Below are 27,311 nucleotides of genomic sequence, written 5' to 3'. Positions count from 1 at the left end.
CACCGCTCGCCTGAATAACGCGTTGGACTTAATGCTGCTGTGAACACGTCCGGGCAAAAAACCTCCCGCTGTGTTGTGCATGTGTGAAAAGCAAAGGCCTGGGAAAACTTTCGCAAATTCTCCAGAGTTTTACCTGGAGTTCCTGTGTGAAAGCGGCTTTGGAGTGTCTTCCTCCAGGGGACAGGGCGTCTTGTTAATGCTCTGCTCGGAGTTTCCTCTTACCTTTCAAGTCTGGGGACAGGTGTGTTTTCAAGAGGCAGCAGCCCAAAGGGCACATGCTTCAAAACCTATTGTGGTGGTGTGTGTGAAGATGTGGGGGGGTGATAGTGGGGGAGAATGTCCACCATCTTAGGATCTCTTAACAGACTGTAAGCAGGATGTGAAGAAGAGAGTGTTATTGTATGTTGTTATGTCTGTTGCAAGAGCCGTGACAGGTAAAGACAAGTCCTGCTGCTCCTGGATTTTTGTTTTCACCAGGATCTCATCTTACATAAGAAATTGGCTGGTTATAAGGAAATACACCTTTTAATTTGTCTGACGGGGGAGATAAAAGGGGATTTTCACAAATCTTACATCCTGAGGAAACACTGAACAAAAATCACTTCATCAAAGTTAACAAGGATGCATAGTTTTGGGTTTTATGGGGGCGTGGGGGGCGATGTAGACCTGTTTATAGCTCGACTTTAAAACTGTTTCCTCCTTCAGTGAAGGGTTGAGTTCCTTAAGCTTGGAAGCAGATATTAATACGACAGACTACTATACTGTAAATAAAGATAGCGGAAATAGCTATCGGCAGCCTAGTCCCCTGAGAGTGGGGATATAATCTTAAACCCTTATTTTTAGCCAAAGCTGCTTTTTGCTAACATTGGCTGTTTGACTATTATAGATCAAGACACACACACACACACACACACACACACACACACACACACACACACACACACACACACACACACACACACACACACACACACACACACACACACACACACACAAACATCGCCTCGCTTACTATTTGATCCAGTAACCATTCGGCAGAAATCTCATTCAGCTCCTCAGTCATATGATCCACATCAATCGCTTCCTTTTTTGAACCAAAATCCATGTAGGAGCCAACCCACTTCCAACCAGGTTACGTTTACCAAGTGTTAAACCAGTAGCTCGGCCTTATCCCCCCACTCCTCCTGTTTTTCCTGTCCTCGTCACACGTGCGTTGTGATGTTGATGAGGCTCCATTATGGTGCTGGCAGGGGGTCCTTACGTCCTCTGCAGCCCTGAGAGCCACTCAATGGGGTTTAGCACAGGATGACAAGGGGAGAAGGAGATGAGGTAGCCAGAACTCCTAGGAAAGGGTCAGTTGTTAAGGTGTGTGTGTGTTTGTGTGCGTGCTCTGACTCCCATTTACTGATTCACAGTTCTGCTGCAGCCCCCGGTGATGCTCCTGATTAAATGGTGGCAGCTGGACGTTCTTTGTTTTTCTTTCCCTCTTATATCTCCCGATCTAAACAGTGACGAGTATTTGTGTTTTAGTGCTTTAAATATAAAAATAGGGAGCAACTTCAACAGAGCACTTACTTTGTGCACTAAAGCATCGCAAAGCCGAACCTCTGGTTCAGTCCATCCTTAACTCGGTCTCTTTTTAGCCCTGTAATGGCTGCTGTGGTTTAGCTTTGGTGTGTGTAGACTGCCTGAGCTCCTCCGTCTGTGGTTTTTTTTTGGGGGGGGAAAGAGCCATTGCGTCTATTTAATTTGAGTCCTGAAATAGATCAGGAGGCCAGGCCTTGGAGAAAACTGATCCTCCTGACTGAAGCTAAAGCCTCAGTCACTCAGTCCTCTGGCTAAGGAATTGTGAGATATCCTCTTGCTATTGATTTTTTTATGAATGCTAAAGTGGCGCGTGCAACTTCCTGACATTTTATTGATTATTTTTCCAACTTATCAGCTATTTGTTTGAAAGTCAGTTCAGGATACGGTGTTTGATTACTCTGCGGCTCCTGAGTAGACGACCTCTGATTGTCTGTGGTGCTTCTTATCTCTCGTATCCTTATTGAAGACGCAGGCTCTGTTTTCCAGTGAAGCAGGACTGTATTGGAAACAGGTTGGGACTAGAAGAGTATATCTTTGCACCTTGGACTTCCTCTTCTTGTTCCTGAGTGATTGAGAAAATGTCCTCTAGTGTAAGGATGTTTTCAGTGTTCTTTAAAAATTAGGCTCCTTTCTGTCTGTATCTTGATCGTATTTGCCTGGTTTGAGTTTAGATCTGGGATCATTTAGCACCAGCTAAACGGTTCATTTTGTACAGATACTTTACTGAGAGCAGTTCGTACATGAGTAGCAGCTGGATGGTTTCATTTGCACCCTTGCAGATCGTATTAACTGCGTCCATATGCCAATAGTTAGATTCCTTTATGATCCAGAAGGCACCACTTGTGCAATATGTGACTTGGCAGGAGCTGCAGCCTGAAGGGGAAAGTCATTACATGGGGTTTTTTTATTTAAAGAGGTTTCACTGTTGAGTTTTGTTCAAATCTCAGAAAGACCCAATAAAAAAGTCCAGGCCCACATTAATGGAATCCGTCCATGATTTGGTGTTTAGGTGATAACTATGGGGAAAAACTCAGTCAACTTGGTTTGATCATTTCCTCTGCAGAAGCATTGGAGTGTGTGCACATGAGGGAGAGAGTAGTAGTAGCAAATTGTCGTATTTTAGAGATTCTTCTCCAGCAGAGCTCTGTAATATGGCCCCGAGTGACTCCAGGATTAATTGGAACCAGGTCCTGCTCCTCTTTACATGTGTATTTTAGAACCAAGTGTACATCCAGTATTCTGCAGTTTGAAGCCAAAACGATCTGTTTTTCACACACTCAAATCAAATCTTGGTGAAGTCACGTGCTCGCACAAACACACACTCTCTCTCAGACCAGACAAGACTCGCTTCTTCTGGATTTTCTCGAGGTCTCTGCTGGGATCAGGCTCGTGACGCAGCTGTTGTTGGACCAGCTGGGTTGGCCATGAAAAGAGAGTGTGTGTTTGCGTGTGTTTAGGTGTACATGTGTGTGACAGAGTGTGTAAGTGGGATACTGGTGGCATTGTACAAGAGGAGTGGTAGTGAGTGAAGAAGGCCTGACAGTAGGTTGGTGGGGGTTGTGTTGCCAGGAAAAGTGAAAGGGGCAATAGAGTGGCTAACAGACGAGGTTGAACAGCTGTCAGGTAAGTCACTCCTCAACTCAGTGCCGCTGACCTCCATGTCACCCGACTATACAGCCCCATTTCCTTATTATGTTTATGGCAGATAAACATCAGGCTGCGTGTCTTCCTGCTCCTCAGCCCCCACGTGAGCTGCAGAGGTTCAAATGGCATCAGTTTTGCACATGTGATGTTTTATTCCACCAAGCCTGACCAGAGTTTTCTGGATTGTGAGCCTGTATCCCACGGACTGGTTCCTGTTGGTGCCAGACAGGCTATGGCAGCAGCCCCCCACCCCCCCCACCCCCAGCCCAGAGACATGTGCCTGGCCCTGGCCTCACTTCCCCTACACTCCTGCCTTCTGGCCTGCCATGATCTGGTGAGGAGAAAGAAGCATCTGTTGCCTTTTATGGTTAAGACTTGCCTGGGAGAACTTTACCAAGAACAGACAAATCTGTGTGTGTGTGTGTGTGTGTTGTAGTGAAGGCAGACTATGTACGTATGAGGGGAGGAGTGTTGGCTAAGAGGAAGTTTTCTTTATCCTAAAATAAACGAATGGCTCCAGAATTTCACCTCCCCTTACCACACAAATGTTCGCGAGAAGCAGAGGAGGCATTTCTATGGAAAATTATGAAATTACAGAGGGAGGGAGAGTCGCAGGAAATGGCTCAGTGCAACAGAATGTTTTCAAAAGGAAGGGGTGGGCGGGGGGCAGGGGGGCGAGAAAGAACTGACTTGAACCTTTCCCGGGAACGGAACAGTTTTCTGAAGTGCTTAGCGAAGCCTTTGAAAAGTTGTGAGAGCTGATGGTGTCTGTGGATGAGGCGCTTTCCTCGGGTAAAGCTCTTTCACATGATGGAACATGTAGCTCACAGCGCTCGACTACACAGACCTCAAGAATCTGTCTGTGCCCTCATGAGCAGGAAAGAGGGTTTGTTTTTGGAGGGGGAGAGGAAGCGGACGGCGATAAGGAGAAATGAAAGAAGCCGTAATTAATAAGTGAGCCTGAGTAGAGTTCATGGAGGGAGTTGAATCCGGAGCTAACAGGCCAGGGGGATAGTTAAGGGCAGAAAGATAAAGAAGAGGGGGAGTATGAGGCTGAGAGGCCTGAGGTTTTGACCCTGAACAATAGAGTGTTTGGACAGGTGAGCCAGCAGCCGTGAGGAGGAAAGAGGGAAAGGAAATGAGCAAGGGACATAAAGAAGGCAGAGCAACAGGAGGTGAAACAGAAAGTGGTCATTAATAATTCGACAGCAGTGCAATCTGCAGTGTCCTTGGTTTTTTAAATGAGTCCTAAACAAGCTCAGGTACTGCCAGATAGGAAGAGTCAAATACCTCAATGAGTCGTTACCCAACAAATGAGAACCTGAGCCGTGTCGAGTGTGTCTGCGAGCGTGATTCTGCGAGTGTCTCATTCAGATTGTATCACTTCGATAAGCAGCTCAAAGGCAGCATTTCTCCTGATGGATAAATTAAGACGACAGCCGACATGTTAAGGAGGGGAGGGGGGGCAACTTTAAACATTTACAGAGTATAGAGCTGTGTGCTCTGTGTGCATCCGCCTGTTGACTCGCCTTCCCTTGTTTGCCGAGGAGGAAAGCAGGGCGACGCTTCCTGGAAAGGGGAATTAAACTGCAGAGGGCTTTTGAGCACTGTTCTGGCCAAGAGGCCTTGTGCTCCACAGTCCTGTCATGTTTTGTAAGTGTTTATTAGTTCCCATGGATATCAGCTGGGCCTGTGTCAATCTACCTCCTCTCTTCATTCCTTTCTCCCCCCTGCTGTCCCCACTCACCCCTCTTTTCTCTAGTCCTTTCCAATATCTCTGGCTCCATGTCAACCTGCAGTAAAACAACCTATTTTTTGTAAATTCATCAGTTACTTGCTGCAAAGTCCGAGTGAAAATGAGAAGGTTCTTGGCTGCTGCTGTTAAAACAGCTTCGTTCGGTCCAGGAGCTGGAGCTGGTGTTTGGAGAGAGGAGGCTTGAGGACAGGAGATGGGCGGGAGGTGAGTGCGAGACGAGCGGAAAGGAGGGTCAGCGGAGCTACGATAAATTCAAGGAGCAAACTGACACTCCCCTGTCCTTAAGCAAACTTAAACAACAGTAGCAGCGGGAAGAAGGAGCTAAATGAAGATGTAGTGGACAATCTGTGAAGGGGAATAGAGTCTTTACAAGATGAGGACGAGGACTGACTTTATAGCTCTAACTTGTCAAAGCTGCCGATCACATTGCCTATATTTTGTTCCCGACTAACTCTCAATCGTCTGGTGTTTATTTGCCTCTTGCCTTTGACTGTTGACCCCAGATTGCACTGCCTCCACTGATACAGACTTGGAGCAGAGGGCTGGGGGGGTGGAGGTTACAGCCCCTGGAAGTGCAGGAGGAGTGTGATATGACATCTCTATGCTAAAACTAGCAGTGGAAGTACAAGGCGCTGGGGACGGCTGTCTGGCTGGAAGCTATAGACCAAGCGTTAGGTCAGAGGTCATATTTAGGGGTCAGGTACAGGAACAGAGGAGTCTTTGTTTGCTTTGATCTGTGTTTCTTTGCGCCGATTCTGTTTTCTATGGTGTACACATATCTGGGTTAAGGGCTCAGCCTCAGGCCACAAAACATTTATAACATTCTGTCTGCAAACAGCTTTTTCTATTAACAGAGCACTAACTTTCTTTGCACATCAAGTATTTTATTGCACAACCATCTTTTGCTGATTCGGTCAGTGTTGGCTCAGCATTTTCTTGTCACTCCGTCAGTATCTGGTTGGATACAAGATGTTTTCACAGTGGCCTCATGTAAGCCTGTCTGGAAAAACTCTTATGCTCGTCTTTCATGCTTTACAGGTTCCAACTAACTGGTCAAATTTGGCATTTGCGTTGCCAATGGGTGCTTTTCAAAAACCTTGCTTTTCCCTTCTTTTATTGTTACCCTTGTCGAGTCCTTTGCATCTCCTTAACCTTTCCTCTTATCTTCTGTGTTGCAGGAAGTCGAAGGCGAAGCCAAATGGAAAGAAGCCTCCGGCAGAAGAGAAGAAGCAGTACTTGGAGACAGAGTTCACGAAAATCCGTGTGGTGGACTTTGACCTCAAGGAGCTGGTGGTGCTGCCCAGAGAGATAGACCTCAACGAATGGCTAGCCAGCAACAGTGAGTGACTGACAGTTGTGGTAGTTGAGAATGATGAACACACAGCACTTCTGCTTTTACTTAACCTGAAGTAACCTGAGTTGTTGTAACTTAGCCTTTTTTTTTAAATAATCAAAGGATTTATCATCATACTTAAGACATTAAAACTCCTTAATCTTACCGTTAGACTTGTCCTCAGGAGTTAGGAATTTTTTTTCCAAGTCGGTATGCACATGTCATCTGGAGACAGCGAGATGTTCCAGTGGTGCTGCAGAGCCAAGCTGTTAACAAAATCCAGGCATGGCACAACGCTGAGCCTGTTCCAATAACACAAACACACACACACACACACAGCTTCTTTAAACATCATCGATTACTGACATATTTTGTCTGGGTGCAGTGGAACAGCTCTCATATTTGCCATTCTGAGGATCCATTCTGGAGTTTGGTAAATCGACGGTGTCCCTTTTCACGAAGCTCTTTATTTTGTCTCCCTGACTCTGGTTTGATTTCGTGTCCAAACCATCCAGGTGCCCTAAGGGAAATGGAACACAACAAACTTTCTACTTTCCTTTTTATTTCAGGCTTGGGAAATGCTGTTATAAAACAGACGGTTACATAAGCTGGCGTCTGTCAACCTCTCACTGGAACACAATCACTAGGGCTGAAAATGTTTTGATTTAATCATTTTTTAATCAAATCAGTAATGACTGAAGTCATTTAATTTACTTCTGGCGATAAGCGTAAACCAGCAGTACTTTCACTGAATGCTTTGCCTCTCGTGCCTATATTCTAGCCGGAAAAGACCAGATGAGTCCTGTGGATGGATTTGTTCCATTAAGGAAAACTAAGTCTTTGGAGTTAGGAGGAATCAGAGTCATGGAATGAACCACAACCATTTCAATATGATATATGATTATTTCCTCAACATGACGTCAAGTAAATCACAGGCCTGTTCTCACAAATTGGAGCCAGACCAGCAGAGCTGCTGCTCAGAGATGCTCATCGCAGGAGCCTAAACAATATAGTGTAAAATGTTTTTAAAGGGTTTTGCCTGTGGAGTTCAGACCTCCCAACGTTCTGTAGGTGTAGCAGCCAATCAACGTAAGAAAGTATTTATATAATAAAGAGGATGGGGCAATAGAGGAGTTTCCCCAGACATGCTGCTGCAAGCTTCAAGTAAAGTAACACATACATTTTACAGAATGTGACCATACCAGAAAGTTCCCACATATCGGCATACATCTAACTGAGCTAATGCGTAATGCTTTGTTTGCAGTAAGACGAGTTGCGAGGGAGTTTCCCCCGCGGCACAAATACCTGTTCATGTCTTAAGTGACTGCAGCAGCCACCTCCTATTTTTCTGTTTGCATTTTTTCTGAAGTTCACATGCAAAGACACACCGTTGAAGGATGTCGTGACTTTACGGAGTATTACATGTGACTTTGACTGTTCCATGCATCACTGCGACGGATAAATAGGCAGCAAGCATTACTATAGGCGTTTCCTCGTCATCCATAAAACGTGACCTGACACAAATGGTTCACTGATATCTTCTCACAGGGTTTTTATTCTATCATTATAATTGCAACATATATTAACATGCACTGAATAATGCTGGGATCTCTCTCTCTCTCTTTTCTCTACAGCGACAACTTTCTTCAACCTTATCAACCTGCAGTACAGCACCATCTCAGAGTTCTGCACTGGGGACACCTGTCAAGCCATGACGGCCTGCAACACGTAAGTCACCTCTGCAACTTTTTGGTTTATTCATCACTCACCTGCTCAGGCCCCATTGGTTATTCATCAGAAATCCAGCGTCCCATTGGTTAATTCATCAGGGGACGTCTTCCTTGGTCAGCGACGAGCGACACACAACCCGCAGAGTGCACTTGCATTCATTTAGGTCTTTGTACAATCTGCACAGTCCATCTAGGAATGTGCATTATGCAGCTTTAATGCACTGCAGCAACCCGTATATTTTCATAAGAGCTGCAGGACAGAGAACCCTGCATATCTGCATCTGCATGCTCGCAACTTATATTACTGTATTTTTGTGGTTCACATCTTTGTTGTTTCCTGACTTTGAGTATTATAACAAAATCTGGTTTAAATGCAATTCCAGTGGATATGATGCATTACATTCACATCAGAGTTTGGACTTTGTTCCACAGCTGAAACTGGCTCTGCAGAAGAAAACTCATGAGACAAATTATTATTAAAGTGTCTTTTTTAGGAGCAAGTTGTAGCTGCGTTTTTCTCCAAAGAAACGCTACTGTGATCAATAAAACCTCTATAGTAGTTTGAAGACAAACATGACACGGAAGGCAGTTCACGTTAACAGAGGGGAGGTGACTAACTGTAAGTGTTTATCTAACTAGTTTGCTCGGGGCGCGGTGCCGTCTTTTATACGTGAGCCCTTCATTCCCCCAGTGTATACTCGAGGCTGGACAAACTTGATATCCCACAACGCTCACTACACGGCTCTTAACACATACAACAAGCAAGCAAACTTGCCCACATGCTCACTGTGGAAAGAGATGTGTCAGTGACATCCACGCCAAACAACACAACCATTGAGAAATGACATATGACTTATCTGCTGAGAGAAAGAAACTTGTCACACGTTAACCTCTTAGTCAACAGAGGATTTTTCCACTGCTGTTACCTTAAGCTACTGCCACTAACCAACACCCTGAAATATGGAAGAAGCAAAGGTGCTGTGCCTGCGGTATGTGCAGAGAGGAGGCAGCAGAGCAGATTAACACGTTTTGTGTTTGCACTGTGTGTGTTGATCTTTGGAAAACACAGTTAATGTGGTAATAAAGGGGAAAAACAGAGTTAGACCAGTGTTCCTCAGGCGTCTCCTCAGATTTGACTGAAATGTTTAATTCATTTAATTTGATTAAAACTCACTGTCAAAGCTGTGTTTCTAAGACAAGGCCCACCATTTACGATTGTAGCTTACTCCGCTGCCCACTACCCAGAACCCCACCCTTTCCTGCACGGGCAGGACCTGGCACCCCCACCTCCTCTGTGGTGAAAGCCTGACTGAGCCACAGCCGTGACAGTGCCCCGGCCCGAAGGCAGAGCTCAGCACTATTTTTGGAAGAAAATGTTTCCATGAGCTATGAGGGAACGGAACCATTTGGTAGCTATTTAGACCCATTTTATATGGGTGGGTGGATGTGTGTGTGCGTGAGAAAGAGAGAGAGACAGAGAGGTAGAGTTGGTAACACACTTTCACTCTTTATTAGCTGGATTTTGTTAAGCTTCAGATTCAGACGATTTTATTGATCCCAAGGAGGGCGATTCATTTGCATCTTACCCCGTTCACGATCACACAAACAACATCAAATGTGATTCGTGTCAAAAAGCAAAAGTCATCAAACAAACAGAGGTTGATGAAGAACATCAAGATAAATGTAAAATTAAAATGAATGGCAATAAAAGACAATAATTAGATATGTGTTTTCGTGTACAAAGCTCTCTCAGGCTCGCTACTTAGAATGGATTTAAAAATATCCAGAAGAAATTAGATAAACATTTCATCTAAAGGAGATGAAACACTTGTCGCTTGAGTCAGCCATGAACCCAATTAACCCAATTAAAACCTCAAGGGAAATTAAATTCAGAAATAAGAGTTTTTTTAAAATTAAGGCAGAACTGCACTAATGTCACAAGGATTTTAGACTCATATTTACCAAAATGATACTGAGCCCGCTAGCTTACCCTGTAACTCATGGAGTGACTGCAGGTTTGGTTCCTTTTGATTTGTGTATGATCACAGGAGATGAATGTCCATCTGTCACTGGGCGAGAGGGGGGGGCACACTCAGGCCTCCAGCGAATCACAGACCTGACACCACCTTGTGTAGCAGTATTTGTACTATATAATAATATGCATGTCTGTAGATAACTCTCGTCTGTGTTTAGGAGTGAAGGAGATATGTTTGTAGTTCAGCCAGTGTCTCTCCCACACATAAACACAAAGGGTAATCCTGTGTGAGTAAGAGTCTGCAGCCGGTGCTGTGGTCAGTAGGTTTCCTCCGCCAGGGTCCCTTCTGTGGACGCTTTACATTCCTCAGGATTCGTAACGTCTGCACCACTGACTCGCTCGCCCATGCTAATAAAACCCTGCATTTATATTCAGCTATCTCCAGGTCACTGAGATCTTTCTTTAGTCTGTTGCCTCCTCACCGGTCCTGTCTCATCCCCCCCGCCTGCTGCTTGATCGTCTACTGATCGGCCGTTTGACTTTTTGTTAACCGTAGCTTTGTTCCTGCACTCCAGCTATCTGCGTCAGCTATCTATCTGCCTCCGGAAAAATTTGACCAGCGGTGGTTCAAGCTGGAGGACTGAGGGGGAGGTGGGCGTCCTGTTAACTCCCAGGACTGCAGGGAATTTGGCCCAATCAGGAAATTGTAGCATCGAGTCACAGGGGTTCAGCAGGTTCACTGAAATGACAACATGATCACATAATAACTGAGATGTTATGGAGTGTCGCTGAGCCATAATGGGTCTTAACAGGTTTTATTCCCGCTGCATGAGGAAATAAAGCAGGTGATGACTCATATACGTCATCTGCTTTCCCTTTTCTGTTTTATTCCAGGAAGTACTCCTGCTCGTGTCTGAGCTGCTGCTGCCTTAGCTTCAACCATTCACTTGAAAATATTTCTTTTGATTTGTCATGATTCATTAAAAACCACTTGAGATATGTAATGACTTCCTACTCTTCAGTAATTTGTCTTTTGTTATTTCGTAATGACTCAATGACAACAGGCACTGACATGTTTTCTTTCTCTGTTGTAGAATATACTACTGGTATGACGAGAGGGGGAAGAAGACGAAGTGCACTGCTCCACAATATGTCGACTTCGTAATGAGTCTTTGTCAGAAACTGGTCACAGACGAGGAAATCTTTCCTACAAAATATGGTGAGTGTCTCTGTTTTACAGGCCGGTTGGGTGACACGGGAGGTGCTGCTGCCCCCTGCTGCATATTTTGGGATACTGTAAATAACTGATGGTCCAACAATTGACTCTTGAAGTCCTCATTGTAATTTCTCACAATGTCATAGAAGACTAATAAAAATGTCAAATATTTACATCATACATTTTTTAATTGTTGCTTGAACAGTGACTGAAATGATTTATCAGATCAAAATGATTTGAAATGAAACTCCTGACATTTGATTAATACATTTTGAGCTGGTGGTAATATTTTGTGTTTTTGTTTCTCTCTTTTCAGGCAAAGAGTTCCCCAACTCCTTTGAGTCCTTGGTGAAGAAGATCTGCCGGTACCTGTACCACGTGCTGGCTCACCTCTACTGGGCGCACTTTAAAGAGACGGTGGCTCTGGACCTGCAGGGCCACTTGAACACTCTGTATGCACATTTCATCGTTTTCGTAAGGGAATTCAACCTGGTCGACCCCAAGGAGACCTGTATCATGGACGACCTGTCCGAAATCCTCTGTGCGCCCGCCCCGCCGCCTGCGCCCGCCCCGGCCCCCTCCAGCCCGACCTCAACGCCCTCCCCTTCCTCACAAAACCACGTGACGGAGAGATGAGCAGGGAGGGCGCGGCGGTGAGACGACAGCCCCGGGGTGATAGAAGATAGAGGAGAGAAGGAAAAAAACAGTCTGGCCCCCTTCCTCGGTGCCAGCAGGACTTAAGAGACCTTCCACTACCCTTATATTTCGCTATGACATCAACCAACCAGCCGCACGGAAGGGGGGAGGGTTTCCGGGGAGGGGGGAGTTTGGGGTGGCGGGGAGGGGTTTGTCACGCCAGCAGGAATTGGCGTGAGCGTTCCTCCCAGGGGCAAACCCCTCCCATCTTCTCTGCAATTTAAACTAGGAACAAAAAAGTATGTGTATGTTTTATTTTTGGTTTTTATTTCATTTTAATTTTATTTTTTTGGTTTTATCGAGTTTTATTTTGTGTTGTGGGGGGGGAGGTGCCTCTGTTGGAACCTTCACGTCCCCTCTGTCCTCTGCCTGACACACAGTACAGGAAGGGGGCTCTGCTTTGCTTTGACCTACTATTGTACCGTGCTGATGTGTGGAGCTGAGGCGTCTCTGCCCCCCCCCGCGGGCCCATGGCCACCGCGCTGGCCGGTAGGGAGCCATGTTACTGCCTGATGGGGCGATACTAGCCAATCACTGTTTGGGTTGTTTGTGCCGGGGATGATTAAAGCGCTTCCTACTCAGGACCTGAGAGAATACGTCACTGCTGCCAGAGAGAAGTTGCTCTCTTTCTCTTTTTTGTTGTTTTTGATTTCCATTTCTCTGTCCCTCGTTCTCCAGACTCCTCTGTACGACAAATCATGTTTAACCACAGTCACATAATAGCACCTGGTGTACCCCCCTCCCCCCCTTAACAATCGTGTGTCCCTGAGCCTACCTGTAGAGGGCAGCAAACTCATAGAGTAAAACCACAGAAACAGGGAAACGGAGATGAAAATATTATGATTGTATGATAGATTTTTGATCAGAGTGAGAAAGCTTTGAGAGACAGACTGGTGCCCGTCTGCAGCCGAGTCAGAGCCGTTTCCCGGCGTTTCGCTCAGCAGCCGCCGCTTAAAACACCACCGCTACCACACACTGCAGCAGCACAGGAGGACAAAGACATGAGGTCATGTCTGCAGGCCCACAGAGGGTGGGAGTGATGGGAGTGGAGCTGCTCTGCTGTTATACAGACACCAGTGCTCACGGTGTAAAACTTAAAACAAATCTTTTTTTTACCTGTCCCTTTAAATTTGCTGTTAAGATTATGAGAGGAGAATTAGGTCAGAAATAATAACAATAAAGACGTCATTACACATGTATAGAAAAATGCACAGTCTGCTTGGACTTTACTGTACAAAGAATCGCAAGCGGGTTCTGTCAGACATAGCCTCTGTATGGAGGAGGATGGGTTTATAATTCTCCTTTTTTATTTATTTTAATTCTTTTTTTTTGCAGGGTTCTTCAGTTCTGGCTCTCGTTTTTATGTATTTTAATTATTAACTAAGTTAAAAGCAATTTAATATTTTAAGCTCTGCGGATTATAATCTAATAAAAGAGAGAAATGCCGCCGTGTCTCAGCGTCTTTTTGTAAGAATGTGTTTTGTGTGAGTGATTCCAGAAGAAAGAAACATTTTAACTGAACAGTTTTGACTACTCAGCAGTTTTGACTCGTGTGACTCTGGAGGAGATGTGTCATGTCTGAGGAAGAACACATGGTGTCTGAGTGATGTCATCGGAGTTATCTCACTTCTAGTGTAAAGAGAACAGATTTATAACAAAGAAAAAATAAGACTGCTTTACACTGGGGTCATTAAATATGAAAGGAAAAGTCAGCTGATGATACTTGGATTTCAGCACTTAAGAAAAGATTACAAAAAAAATGAGGATATTAAACTAAATGTGAATTTACTGATAACACATTAATACCACCAGTTTAACATCTGATCTAACAAATGATTAGGGATGAGGGGTCGGATATATTTATATATAGTGGCATGTACTGTATTTTGGCTAATGAATATCAAGAAAACATGTGATACAGGTGCTACAAAAGTAGTAATCATCATTCTAATATATTGGTAGATTGAGGATATTATCACACCTATGTACACTGCATTTCCCAAATGAAGGAAATATATCTTACACTTGATGTAATATATATATACACTTTTTTTCAGACTTAATAAAGCAGAGTTGGAACACCCCATGCTGAGTTACAGATAAACTGGCTGTTTTTATTTATTGCTTTTTTTTTATATATATATATATATAGTAGAATAATCACTTAAAACATTATTTGATCTATATTATGTCATTGGTGATCCCTAATAATTTCTTAGATCAGATGTTAAACTTAATGAAGTTTATTACTCTAATTGTTTTATTTTACTATTACTTTACAGACACATTTAAATAGATTTTTGTAACCTCTCAAATATCAACGTTGGTTTTGAAAAATCGTCCGAAACACCATGGAAAGGCTAAAAACCCTTAAATCAAATGTATCCACATTGAACTTCTCCTTTATTTCTCTTATAAACATGCAGGCAACTCTTAATCATACAAAAATATAAGACACGTCAAAGTGGCCCTCCTCTTCGTCCTCTTCATCCTCTTCATGCACAGGTGTCGCATCTGCTTCATCACAGACCCTGAGTATAAAATCATGTGCGAATATTTGACACAGAAAAAAAACAAAAACGTCATCATACTTGATTGGTTCTCACACAAAATGCTGGTTTTACACTGGTCATCAGTTTGTCAAACGTCCATCCCGGACCTGCGCATGCCCGAGGAGGCATGGCGCCTTCTCACGGACGGCCGCAAGGTGACGCCCTCGCTCAGCTTGAAGCGGGCGATGCCCCCCGCCGAGTCCAGCTTCTTGGCGCTGCAGCAGGGGGTCGGCACCTTCACCGTGTTGCCGAACTTGGAGTAGTCCACCGCGTACATGCCGTCCTCCGCGGCCACCGTAGGCACGAAGCGCTGGCCCCACAGGATCTCATCCGCCACGTAGGAGGTCCGGGCCTGCGTGGTGATGCCGGTGGTCTCCACGACCCCCTCCAGCACCACCACCACCTCCAGGTCGTCGTGCTGCAGGTCCTCGGCGCACATGTCGTACAGGGGGCTGTCCTTGTCGATGACGTGGCAGATGATGAGGGGGGACACCAGGAAGATGCCGTTGGTGCCCACCGGGTTGTCCATGTGGATGTCGATCTGGTCCAGCGGCACCACCTCGCCCTCCTCCGTGGTGGTTCTCCGCACCACCTGCATCCGCACGGTGGCGCTGATGATCATGCTCTTCCTCAGGTCTCCGATGCGCATCATGAAGCACAGCTTGTTGTTGCGCACGGAGATCACTGCGTGCTTGCTGAAGATCAAGGTCTCGGCGCGCCGGTTCGCCTGCGCTGTCTTCATGAAGATGCAGCCGAGCATGATGGCGTTGATGACCAGGCCCACGATGTTCTGCACGATCAGGATCATGATGGCGGACACGCACTCCTCCGTGATCATGCGGGCGCCGAAGCCGATGGTCACCTGCACCTCGATGGAGAAGAGGAAGGCGGAGGAGAAGGAGTGGATCCCCGTTACGCACGGCACAAAGTCGGCCCCCCTTTGGTCCAGGTCGCCGTGCGCGAAGGCCACCAGCCACCAGATCATCCCGAAGAGGAGCCAGCTGCACAGGAAGGACATGGTGAAGATCACCAGCGTGTGGAGCCATTTCAGATCCACCAGGGTGGTGAAGACGTCCTGCAGGAAGCGGCCCTGCTCGCGGATGTTGGTGTGCGCCACATTGCAGGTTCCGTTCTTGGCGACGAACCGAGCTTTCCCCGGTTTGGCTGTGAACTTGGGCTGCAGGACCCCCTCCGCCAGGCGAGTCAGCAGGTAATCCTCAGGAATGAGTCCTTTCCTGGACAACATAGCTATCCCATACTACGGTGGCTCTGCCCTGTGGCTCGGAGGGATCCTCTCTCTGCCCGGCTGGAGGCTGGAAGAGGAATTCCTCGCCCTCTCTCCCTCTCTCCCTCTCTCCCTCTATCTCTCTCTCGGGGCCTTTTCTCACCGGTGTCAGCTCCTCGGTCGAGTCTCCGTGTGGCCCGGGCACTGGAGGTATGTGCTCTCCTCACGTTGCCTCCAGATCAGGCGCTTCACAGCCTCGTCCCATGAGAAGAGTTGTCTTCCAGCTCCGCAGCTGCCGCCGTCACTCAGCCACCCACCGACCGTACCGTGCCATTACGCACCGACGCACCGGAGCCTGTGCGTAAAGAGGAAACCTGCAGCGGGATGTGAAACGTGGAGGTCGAATCCCGGTGAGCTGCCGAGCGGAGGTTTATCACCTTTGCGTGAGGAGACAGGTTCATGTGGCGCACTAGACTTCAGCCTGGTAATGTGAGCTGGTGGCGAGACCCTCCCTCCCTCCCTCCGCTAATACCCTTCCTGTGATCATCAGTGAGGAACCATTACGCTAGGAAGCAGTTCACTGGTGCAGCTGGCAGCTCACACTGTGAATATACATTAGGAAATAAAGGGAACTTTCTGTTACTCACCCTGAGGCTGTTTGGTTTTTATCTCCAACAGCTTTAAAGCCTGAATATTAAAACAGGCAGTTCACTCACATGAGACAGATTCAAGTCCTGGGTTTTACGACCTTGTTCTTTTCATGACAGATTTTATTTTACAGACCACTGGGCTTCTCTGGCATGCACATAACTTTCTGTGTCACGTATCAGTCCTGACTCCAGCAGCTGCACCCTCTCATCCCACTGACACCATCACTGATCTGTGAGCTGCAGTTTCCAGGAAGCTTCATTTTAATCTTCTGTTTTTGTTTTTTAGCTGGTTCCAACTGTTCGGCTTAAATTTGCATAACTATATTTAAAATGTACCAACATACATCAAAAGATTTCCTATTTTGTAAAGACAGTGAGTAGATATGAGACATAATTGATGAACCTCGGATTTATCAAACGTTTTGTTGCTTATCAAGTGTTTTTCATTCTCTGAAGAGGAGTTTAAAACTAAAACTCTCACTCTGAAGCAAAATAGCATCAAGTCTTAAAACCTGATCCGGATAAAATACGTTTTTGTTTCAGGATACCAGGATTTTCTGGTACTTTTTGGAGGGAGGTTTGAGGAAAGCAATGAAATTATGTCTCAAACCAGATTTTATTATGTTACATTTTTTATTTGATCATTTTGTTGGGAAAAAGATGGACGTGGATTCTTTAAATGTTTATCAACTTAGAATCTTTGATAAACGTAATCCTTACTTTTGAAGGATGTTTTGCAAATAAATTATGCACTTCAAACTTTTAAAAAAAGCAGAAAACTTGATTAAAACTTTTATTTAATACCAAAAATAGAAACGATTTATTTATCTTTTTATTTAAATTATTGTTTAAATTTATTTAGTTTTCCTTTGTTGCTTAATTAGGTTGTTAGGCCTGTTAATACGGTTTTGACAATATATTTATCTGTCTTTTTTGTGTGTTTGATTTTGGTGTTGTGTTTGGCCATATTGCTCAGCTTTACACATCACACACAGACACACACACACACACAAAACACTCACTATTGTGATCATTACCAAGAGAAACCACTAAAGTGAATGATAATTTATTTTATTAACAAAGATTTCATACTTTTGAATTTACAAATATAATACAACGTGATAAAAAATTTAAAGGAATATATTCCATGGGACAATTGCACTTTGGATGTCTTCCTTCACTTCGTCTCTTTTTTGTTGTGCTATTTATCTGCGCGCACAAAGGAGGCGAAGACGCTGTCCTCGGCGTCCAGCAGGGCCTGGGGCTTGTCCTTCTCCAGGATGATCCCCCGCTTCATCACAATCACCAGGTCGGCATTCAGGATGGTGTGGACACGATGCTGCGTGGTGGAGAGCGGGAGGAGAGAACGATTACTACATCAGAGAGAGCGGCGGTCGCTAATCTACAGTGAAACGTCCTGAAGGAGATTTTAAAGCAACACTGAGTCACTTTCACTGAGCGACAGCGCCCCCTGCCGCCACATGTGTCCAAGCGATGGATTTAAAAAACTAAGCAAATTCACCGAACTGAAACACAACTAAACATTGGATATTACCCATGATCCCCGGCTTCCTGAACCAGAAGAGCTGCTGCTGTAACAAATCCACCAAACCCTGTTTAGAACACTAGTTTTTAATGACTTCTAATCATTTTTAAATGATCTACTGGATCTGATTCTGACCGTTGAAGCTGCGAGCATCAGTCTGGAGATGGTACCCGCTCGCTAAAGTTACAAAGAGCAAGGTGCAAGGTTCAGGAAAGTGTTAACATTCTCCTTATTTCCAGTCAGCGAACCATCAAACTAATTTTGAAGCTGATATGGTAAAACAAGTTGCGTAGTGCTTTAAATAACAGAAAATCATTACTTTGAGTCTTTTAACATGGACGGTTACAGTTTCCTCCAGGAAGTCCAGCATCTCCTCTGATTTCACCTTTCCTCCCTTGTCTCTAATCTATTTTAAATTTTCACCTTCATCCTGCAGCATCTGTTCTGTGTTCACTGCACCAGTTTAGAAGAAGAGCATCGTCAGTGTGGGGGGGGGGGGATACTCACTGCTATAGTTACCACTGTGCGGTCAGCGAATGCAGTCATCACCACTTTCTGCAGGATGCTCTCCTGTGAAGAGAGAGAGGGAGAGAGGAGGAGGGCGACACAAACACACTTATTTTCATGAATAAAAGAACAAGTCAAATATATAACATCAACAGTCGCTCATTCTCTTGAAGCTTAATTATCCAGCTGTTTCCTCGCGGGCAGATCGGCTGCGTTAATGTAAACTGGAAACGTCGCCTCTTTGTGACCCATCATTTAGCAGCGGGTCTTAAGTAAGAAGCTCTCATTCACGGACACAGTTTCCCCTCAGGCTCTAAACTGCACTCAGTATTCTCCCTCCATTTCAGTTCCTCCATTTCAGTTCCTCTCTCTTTCTGCCCCACGCACACACTTCCTCTTCCTCTTCCTCCTCCCCCACTCTGACTTTTATCCTCCTCTAATCCTTCTCTCTTCCCTTTCTCTTATGTAAAAAAGTTACAAGTAAAATCCATGAGGCAAACTTTCCTTTCTTCCTGACCTTTTCATATGTGGGAATGTGTAAGTATACGTGTATTGTTTTATTTTGTAAAGTTGTTGTTGGATTACACTGAAATCAACAAACTAAATTGAACTAACCCCGATCCGAACATGTGATCATCACCAGCAGATGGATATGAGACAACATCAAACTTTTGCTTTTCCTGTTCAAGAGAATTTTGTACTTTTAGAGTTTATAAGTTCATAAAGGTCAAGACGCCTAAAACAAGTATAGTTCCATCTATAAAATCTTTTTTTTCTGCTTTTCTTTTGTTTTCATGTCTCCAGATGAAAATCAGCTGCTAAAACTTTCTCTCCTCCACCTCCTCCCTCTTCCTCTCCTCCACCTGTTTCCTCCTCTCTCCATCATCACCTCTCCTGACTCAGGGATGCAGCTCTCTCAAAGCACACACTGACCGTTGCCATGTCGATGGACGCCGTGGCTTCGTCCATGATGAGGATGCTGCTCTTCCTGACGAAGGCTCTGGCCAAACAGAACAGCTGCCTCTGACCCTGACTGAAGTTCTCCCCTCCCTCCGTCACCATGGCATCTGAGAGACAAACAACAGACGTATCTTTAATACTTTAAATCGAATATAATACAACACTATAAATCTTTGAAATTCCATATATTTATATTTTTTTGGAAAACATCCCCATCAATCCGGCTTGACAACATAATCATCCTTAACTAGATTATTTATATTTTCTTCCTGTTGCATAATAAAACCTTAAAAATACAATGACATTCATTAATTTCACAAACTACATCAACTGTCTCATCATCGCCGCAGCAACGAGGAGCCTCCAAGCAAAAAGAACACTTTGTTGTTGCAGCGCTCTTACTAAACTAATGAATCATTAACTCCTGGATTACAGAACAATATCTATTATGAAACACGCAGCTCCCCTGAACATAAATTAAAGCAGCGAGTAGCTCAGCGTCAACATGTCACACAACTACAATAACACACACATTTGTCACTGTCACACAGGCCGAGGGAAAGCAGCTCCGTGTCTCCTGAGGCAGAAACACGTCAGGTGAGTTGAGCAGCCGCAGCAGACGGGTATAATGATAAACGACCAACCGAGAGGCAGAGTGCATCAGCGTGCCGAGCATTCATCATGTACAGTGTAGGTCAAGTCTGTCGATGAGGCACGTGGCCACTCGGCTTCTATCGGATCTGACCCTGAGTCTGCTGCAGTGTGCAGCTGTCGGGTCTGTGCAGGACGGAGCAGCCAAACACATGATACAGCTCAGATCAAAAATTAATGCTCCTGTATTGTGATACAGACGCTGGATCTTTGTGCTGAGTCATGCGAGCAGATGACAGATGTGATGAGAGAAGAAGTAAGAATTGTTTTTCCCTCGCACACATCAGCAAAACACATCGAGCTTAGATTTATGTTACATACACCGATGAGATTCTTATCCTCAGCATTTGTCTGTCAGTTAGCAGGATAACACGAAAGCTACTGGAAAGATTATTACGAATCCTGGTGGAAGGACGTTTTGTGGGTCACGTTTCATTTTGGTGCAGATCCGGATCAGGGGGTGGATCCAATAATTTGTTTTTAACTTTCTTTAACATCGTGAGACAGGGAGTTTCTTTGCAGATCCAAGTGAACAAATCTGGATCTTGTGAACAAAGAGGGATTTCCTCACCCAGGCCTCCAGGAAGGGATTGAACGACGGGCTTCAGCTGAGCAATCTCCAGAGCTTCCCACAGCATCTCATCTGTAGCCTTCATCTCAGGATCTAGGTTGAACCTACACACACAACACAACACACAACACACACATTTTGATTAGTGAAACATCATAAAACTGTGAAAAAGAACTGCCCATGGTGGTCAATGGGTTTGTTTTGCACCAACAGTTCAAACCTCAAAGATATTCAGTTTAATATGAAGACAGGATCAAAGTTAAAGTAAAGAATAGAATTCATCATGATCATCCTGTAAACCTTTACCTGTCTTTAAATATACTTTTACTTGATTCTACAGACAGTGTCACACCGCTCCATGAGATCTCTGCTCATCTCCTCTTCTCCGACATGACTAAGCTTTTATGGTCACTGCCGCTGAGGTCTAAAAATAAACTTGTCTCACACAAGCGTTTTCTGAGGAATGTCCTCTTATCTCCAACCCCCTCTCTGCTCCACTTGTGCTTCTAACAAGTGTCTCTGAAGTGGAGCACAACAGTTCATGTAACTGTTTCCCCTCTGCCTCCTGAATCCATCTCAGTCAGACCGTCTCTGTGACCATATCTAAATTGCTGTGAGGAGTCTTTCCTGTTGGTGGAACTGAAGGTGATGTGAAATGCACTGTACCGGATGGTGCCGCTGAACAGGATGGGGTCCTGGAGGATGATGGACAGGCGAGACCTGAGGGTCTGCAGCGGCAGCTTGGCGATGTCGATGTCATCGATCACGATCCTCCCTGCGAAAGGAAGAAAAACAACCATCACGCTCAGACACATCAATCGGGTTCTCAGTATTTAAGACATTAGGTACAAAGCTGCTTTTAAATGATTTACCCTCAAACATGTCGACCATGCGGAAGAAAGCCAGGGAGAAGGAGGATTTGCCGCTGCCTGTCCTGCCACAGATCCCCACCTGAATGAAGCCAATAATCAACCAATCAGCTAATAAACATCGTAAATTCACAGAATGTTTCCTTTGTTTTTGTTCAGTCAGTTGTTTGTGTACTTTCTCTCCGGGGCTGATGTTTGCGTTGACATTTTTGAGCACCGGCTTCAGTGACGCGTCGTATCGGACGCTCAGGTTCTGGATCTTGATCTCTCCCTGCCGGGGCCAGCCCTCGGGAACCTGAGACACATCTGAGACGGACACAGACACCTCAGTGGAGGGAAGATCTCAATTTTTCCATAGACTGTAAATAAAGATGGACGACTTGACAGCTCCTCAAAAGTAAAGCCAAAAATCAACAAGATAACCCCCTAGTGGCGGGCTGCAGTATGGTCACAAACCCTGACTCCTCCATGTTAGCAGATGGGACCAAACTAAGAAATACAAGCCCATGTCGAGTACATTTATCTTGAAGATTGTTTCAGGTCACTTTAGCTAGTTCTTATCGAATGTGTCTGTTGATAAGTTTGGTCTGGTCAGGACTCTTTCTAAAAAAACATTTTTGGCTTCGAGGCAATGTGGATACTGGACAGATTCTTAAGGGATGTAATTGCATTAGCTGAAGGAAGATAAATCAATACTGAATCAGTCCTAATCCCCTCGGCATTATGTTTCCCTGCTTGAGTTGCCCGTGCTAAATTTAAACTTCATACCGGGAGACGAATAAATCATCAAGATGCTAACCCCCTGCAGAGAACAGATGTGATTTACTGCGGCTGAATTAGTGAAAGTTTCATTTAAGACACAGTGAGAGTGTGTTGCTGCACTCACTGAGCAGTCCCTCGAAATTCTCTGGTTCAGTGTGGAGCAGACCGTTAATTCTCTTGAGAGCCAAGCTGCACCTCCATGTCTGCCAGGTTTCGAACCATCCAGTTCATGTAGTTGGACACCTGATACAGGGAGGGGAGGAGGGGGGTTAATGTACCCCGCACGTACACACACACACACACACACACACACACACACACACACACACACACACACACACACACACACACACACACACACACACACACACACACACAGTCCACTCAGGCTAAAGACACTGTCGCTGCTGAACCGGCTGTGAAGAATTGGTTTTCTTTTACAGGATCACTTTTAATTAAACAGGCACTTCATTATATATATATATATGTGTTTATTGATAATAAGCACAGAGAATGCATTATTTTCAAATAGATAAATATATAAAAACACTTTTGGTACATAGGTAAACACACACCACATACACACATATTCTCACCATGAGTGCGTACGTCAGTCCCAGCCCCACCAGACCAGTGGACTGCTGGTTGTTAGTGATGGAGGCCACAGCTGCCACCAGCACCACACACGCGCCAATATACTCCTGCAGTGAGAGAGAGAGAGAGAGAGAGAGAGAGAGAGAGAGAGAGAGAGAGAGAGAGAGAGATGATGTGAACAAGCGGATTGAAGAATCTGTTTATCTGTGTCCCAGCAGCCTCTGCAGTAAAAAGCGAACCAGCGGCTGCCAAACAGTAAAACAGTCGCCAGCACTGATCCATGCTCCAGAGATCTGAGGTGTTTACCATGCGGACCTCCAGCCACCGGTTGGCGGCGGTGAGGAAGAGCGAGGCGATGTTGTTGGCGTCGGTGTACTGCAGTAGCCTCTGTCTGAACCTGGGCTCGTACCTGTTGGATGGAAAAGATCATTTAATTACGTAACAGAAACATTAACCGCTCTCCATCCTGTCTGGTTCGGAGTCATCATCCACCAATTAAATAGAAAGCCGATTACAGGAGAGCGAGAAAGACAAATTATTTTATACATTTAGCTTGAGGACCTGTTCTTTAAATAGAAATAATGACTGTAATCGAAATCCATTATCCCACTTCTCTTGATTTAAAACCATGATAGGAGACAAATTTGGTATTTCTGAAGAGATTAGAAGCAATCAAATTAAAATGACCATAAATGCATAATCATTTCCCCTTTGTAATTATGGAACTAAATGGGTGTCAGAAAGCTACATATGCAAAGTTTGTAAGATGAGACTTTTTCATTCTGAAAAATCAAACAAGAGACTGAGCTTCTCTGCTGCAGACTTTAGTTTCCTTAGAATTAGAAAAAGGTTTAAAGTGTATAAAGCAATTCAACATCATGCTTCCATAAATTGTTTTGCTTTGTAGATATAGATTTTTAAGAAAACTTTTCAAACTTTTAGTCCCTAGTTATCCAAAAACCCAGCAAGTTTCATCATAAGCTGATAGCAAAGCAAAAGAATCACATACGTTTTTATCACAACAATATCAACATCATTCAACATGGCTGTTTCAGCCACTGGACTCCAGGATGTAGAGGAGCTACAGTGGGAGATACCGTACGTTAGCACTGACCTGAGGGCCCTGATGGTGGTGAGACCTTCCACTGTCTCAGAGAAGTGGGACAGCAGAGGGAGCTGGGTGCTGTCCTCCAGCTGGTGCAGGTCCCTGACCAGATGTCACAAACACAGCAGAGAGAGAGAACTGTCAACTGAAGCAAACGTTCAAATGATATCGGTCACAACGCTGTGTCTGGGTGGGTGTGTGTGTGTGTGTGTGTTTGTGTCAGTCTGTATGTGTGTGTGTTATTTCTGTACTCGAAATCAAATGTCCTCATCTTTCGTGTTTTTTCAAAATAAAAGCATTACTTTACTGAATAGAATCATGTCCAAATTGCATCTTAAATTATTTCTCAATTGTAACTTTACGTCTTAAAATGAAGGATAAAATATTGGCAAAAAAATAATTTAAAGTAAAACAAATAAAAACAGTTACATGCAGGTAGGAAAACCCTGATACAGAACCCAGAAACAGTGACAAGACGATTATTCACCAAAAAGGTTCAAACTTCTGTTCCTCAGGGAAAACTGCTTACCTTTTATCTTTCTCAATCTGTTAAGTCATATTTTTGTTGAATGTAAAGATAATTACCAACAGTTAATACCTCAAACTTTATCAAAATGTCCAACATCTATATGAGGAGAATGTACGTCAGCGACATGTGGCTGAGATCCATCGGTCTGTCCTGTCTGACTCACCTGGACGCCACGCGGAAGTATTTCTGGATGAAGTAGCAGGTGACGGCGAGTGGCAGGAGGGCGAAGAGGAAGACGGGGGTCACGTAGGAGATGACACCGAGGGCGGACAGACACAGCAGGGTGGAGCGGGAGAGGCATTCCAGTGTGGTGGGGATGTGCTGGTCGATGGTGTTGGTGTCAGTGGAAAACCTGTTGAGGATACTGCCGAGCGGAGTCGTCTCAAACAGCCTGGAGGAGCCAAAACAGAGCTGAAGTGATTCTGAACAACTCATGAGGATTCTCACTAAATCCTGGAATCGTTTTGCACTTTCTTTATTTTTCAACATTTACAAAATTTTCACTGTTTTTCCCAGGGAACGAATCATGGATCTTGATGAAAGGAATTGGGCCACTTTAGGGAACTGATATCTATGAGGGAGTTAACAGCTTGATTGAATTGAAAGGGACAGCTTGTTCTTTTAATCTACAAAATACGTCAAGTACCTAATTATATTTTATTATGTTTATAATTGTTTTGACTCAAATAATGAGAAATATTATGCTGTGCAGCTGGTTCAGTGTAAATTCTTCCATCTGATTGACATGTAATTATTCAGACCTCTTAAGTGAGTGTATATTTACAGTGTGTGCAGCTGTGTCATGTGCATGTGAGCTTCCTAATGTAAGTAATGTCTCCTGGGTGTTGTGTAAAGAAAGCAGATGTTCTGCTGAGTAATTGGGCGAAGAAAAGGTGCTTTTAACGTGGTTTCCTCTTTCAAATGATCTGTTTTAACACAAACACACACATTGTACACATCACTCTCATTTGCCCTGAGGTAGGGCTGCAGCACACACACACACACACACACTTACAAACACACACCAGTCAGTGAGCAGTGTACCTCATGGGGGCCAGTATGATCTTGTTAAGCAGGTTGTGGTGGAGCGCCTTGGCCACTTTGAGTCCGGTCCACTCCACCGCGACAGATGTGGCCATACACAGGATGATGCCGAGGCAGCACAACACGCTGAACACTGACAGATACCATGAGTGACTGAAACCACAGTGCTGCAACACAAACACACACACACACAGAAACACAAACAGAAAGAGAAGGAGAGGGTTACTAAGGACGTGACTGTGTGCAGAATCAGTGAGAGAGAGCAGGGTCGTCGCTGTCACTCAGTTTGCTTGCACTGTGATTAAAAGCATAATTAAACTCTGGCTGGTTAAAAATTAGCCGTTCAGAGACAAAATCAGTGAAGCTTTCAAAGCGGATCTGTCAACACCAAACATACGCCTCAGAAAGAGACGCTGCCCTTTTCTGCCCTGAGATTCGGCTTCTTTCTCAGTTTATCTTTTACTTCATTTCACACATTGACTCATTCAATCTCAAGCTTCTTTTTTTTAACAAAGTAATTATTTCACCCATTAAATATCACTTCATGCTGCCAGAGGGTCAAATAAATATCAGGATATTATGTTAACACAGTTGCTTCGCTTAACAGCTGAAGATCTTTAGTCATGTATATTAATTCATGTTAAATGTAAAGTATAATTTCCCAACTTCTTTTTGTTGTACAAATGGATATGAGAACTGCACGGTATTGGTCAGGATGTGGAGCTGCATGCACTCGACTCTCGATGGAATATCATTAGTGTTAAATTATAAAAGACCCTTTTCAACACAGACAAATCCTTACGAGAGATATCAAGAATTTCCCTTGTGTAATCCTCTTAATTTTCCTTTCCCTTCCAGTGTATAGATTAACAGAATCCCTCAGTGTATTTACAGTGAAGTGAATATTCAGTTTTAAAACATACTCCAGAGAGCTGCCTGCAGTCACATACAGTGGCATTAATGTGCCAGAGACAGCGTTGGACAGCAGATCAGGACTTTCACGTCCACCAGTGGATTAGTGCAGAGTACAGCAAAGGATAGATAAACCTGGCAGAGACACACTTTGAGGCTCGGCCGGCCAAGATGTCCTCGGCATGCAGGCGACAATCTGTCCACTCTTAACCGCACATTCAGGGATTCAGTGAACGTGTTGGAAGAGAACTGAGGAAGAGACGACCGCGGCTGTCAGGAGGACAAGGTGCACTTCAAAACAACTCCCTCTTCCCCGGCTGACTGTGTCTTTAGTGTCCACGTGAATGTGTGAAATGTGACCTGGCATGTTTGGTTCACTGGATGGACACACACACACACACAAACACACTGACACACACACACACACACATACTCACGCAAGCAGAACTCAAGAAGACACACACACACACTCACACAAATATAACCAACGATAATGGAGCTGCTTTTCTGGTCCTGGAACCTGATCACCTGCCAGCAGCTGGTGAGGCCTCAACATGTGAACGATGCAGCTCAACCTTTGCTGCTATTTGGAGGTTAATGATTATTTTGAGCTTGGGTGTGAATGTGTTTTCAGTGTGTTTCTTAGTAAACGCCAGTTACAGACTATATTGGTGGCGTGGGAATAGAGAGCTTAAAGCTAAATTAAAGCTAAAGCAATAGGTGACAAATTGTCTCTCATTTACGCAGATACTTCTGTTTATGTTGGGATGAAGGTTCACTTCAGGTCAAACCAGTTGTGAAGTGTTACAATGAAACTCCCTCCACCATCTTGTAACCACTGACATGTCGTTAAACTTTCGTTTCACTTATTGCTTCTCAGATGCATTAGTGCTGCTC

The 27,311-nt window shown here is 44.6% G+C and overlaps 3 protein-coding genes across 7 annotated transcripts in view; 1 reads left to right on the top strand and 2 right to left on the bottom strand.

Moving 5' to 3' along the window:
* mob2a (MOB kinase activator 2a) overlaps positions 1-12,051 on the top strand; it is a 56,862-nt gene extending 44,811 nt beyond the window's left edge. For 4 of the 5 annotated variants that reach the window (XM_061076199.1, XM_061076198.1, XM_061076197.1 and 1 more), the window contains exons 2-5: positions 6,166-6,326; positions 7,955-8,048; positions 11,120-11,244; positions 11,558-12,051. In XM_061076199.1, coding sequence (XP_060932182.1) covers positions 6,166-6,326; positions 7,955-8,048; positions 11,120-11,244; positions 11,558-11,877 — 700 coding nt within the window. In that variant the 3' untranslated portion in view covers positions 11,878-12,051. Of the gene's footprint in view, positions 1-5,061; positions 5,192-6,165; positions 6,327-7,954; positions 8,049-11,119; positions 11,245-11,557 lie in introns of all 5 variants that reach the window. The other variant, XM_061076200.1, reaches the window with a different exon arrangement.
* Positions 12,052-14,577: 2,526 nt separating this feature from the next.
* Positions 14,578-15,735, bottom strand: kcnj11 (potassium inwardly rectifying channel subfamily J member 11). The gene has a single exon (XM_061076194.1). The coding sequence runs from the start codon at positions 15,733-15,735 to the stop codon at positions 14,578-14,580; it is 1,158 nt and encodes a 385-aa protein (XP_060932177.1).
* A 1,830-nt stretch (positions 15,736-17,565) lies between these two features.
* The window catches only part of abcc8 (ATP-binding cassette, sub-family C (CFTR/MRP), member 8), a 42,521-nt gene continuing 32,775 nt past the window's right edge, over positions 17,566-27,311 (bottom strand). The window contains 14 exon segments of the mRNA XM_061076685.1: positions 17,566-17,703; positions 18,418-18,480; positions 19,351-19,484; positions 20,600-20,703; positions 21,266-21,374; positions 21,472-21,550; positions 21,644-21,774; positions 22,355-22,413; positions 22,415-22,473; positions 22,827-22,931; positions 23,131-23,233; positions 23,939-24,031; positions 24,622-24,849; positions 25,503-25,669. Of these exon segments, the coding sequence (XP_060932668.1) occupies positions 17,566-17,703; positions 18,418-18,480; positions 19,351-19,484; positions 20,600-20,703; positions 21,266-21,374; positions 21,472-21,550; positions 21,644-21,774; positions 22,355-22,413; positions 22,415-22,473; positions 22,827-22,931; positions 23,131-23,233; positions 23,939-24,031; positions 24,622-24,849; positions 25,503-25,669 (1,572 nt within the window).

Source organism: Limanda limanda, chromosome 8 (assembly GCF_963576545.1).
Source record: "Limanda limanda chromosome 8, fLimLim1.1, whole genome shotgun sequence".
Lineage (NCBI taxonomy): Eukaryota > Metazoa > Chordata > Actinopteri > Pleuronectiformes > Pleuronectidae > Limanda > Limanda limanda.
The sequence above is the reverse complement of the archived record's forward strand: the minus strand, read 5'-3'. Positions and strand labels throughout refer to the sequence as shown.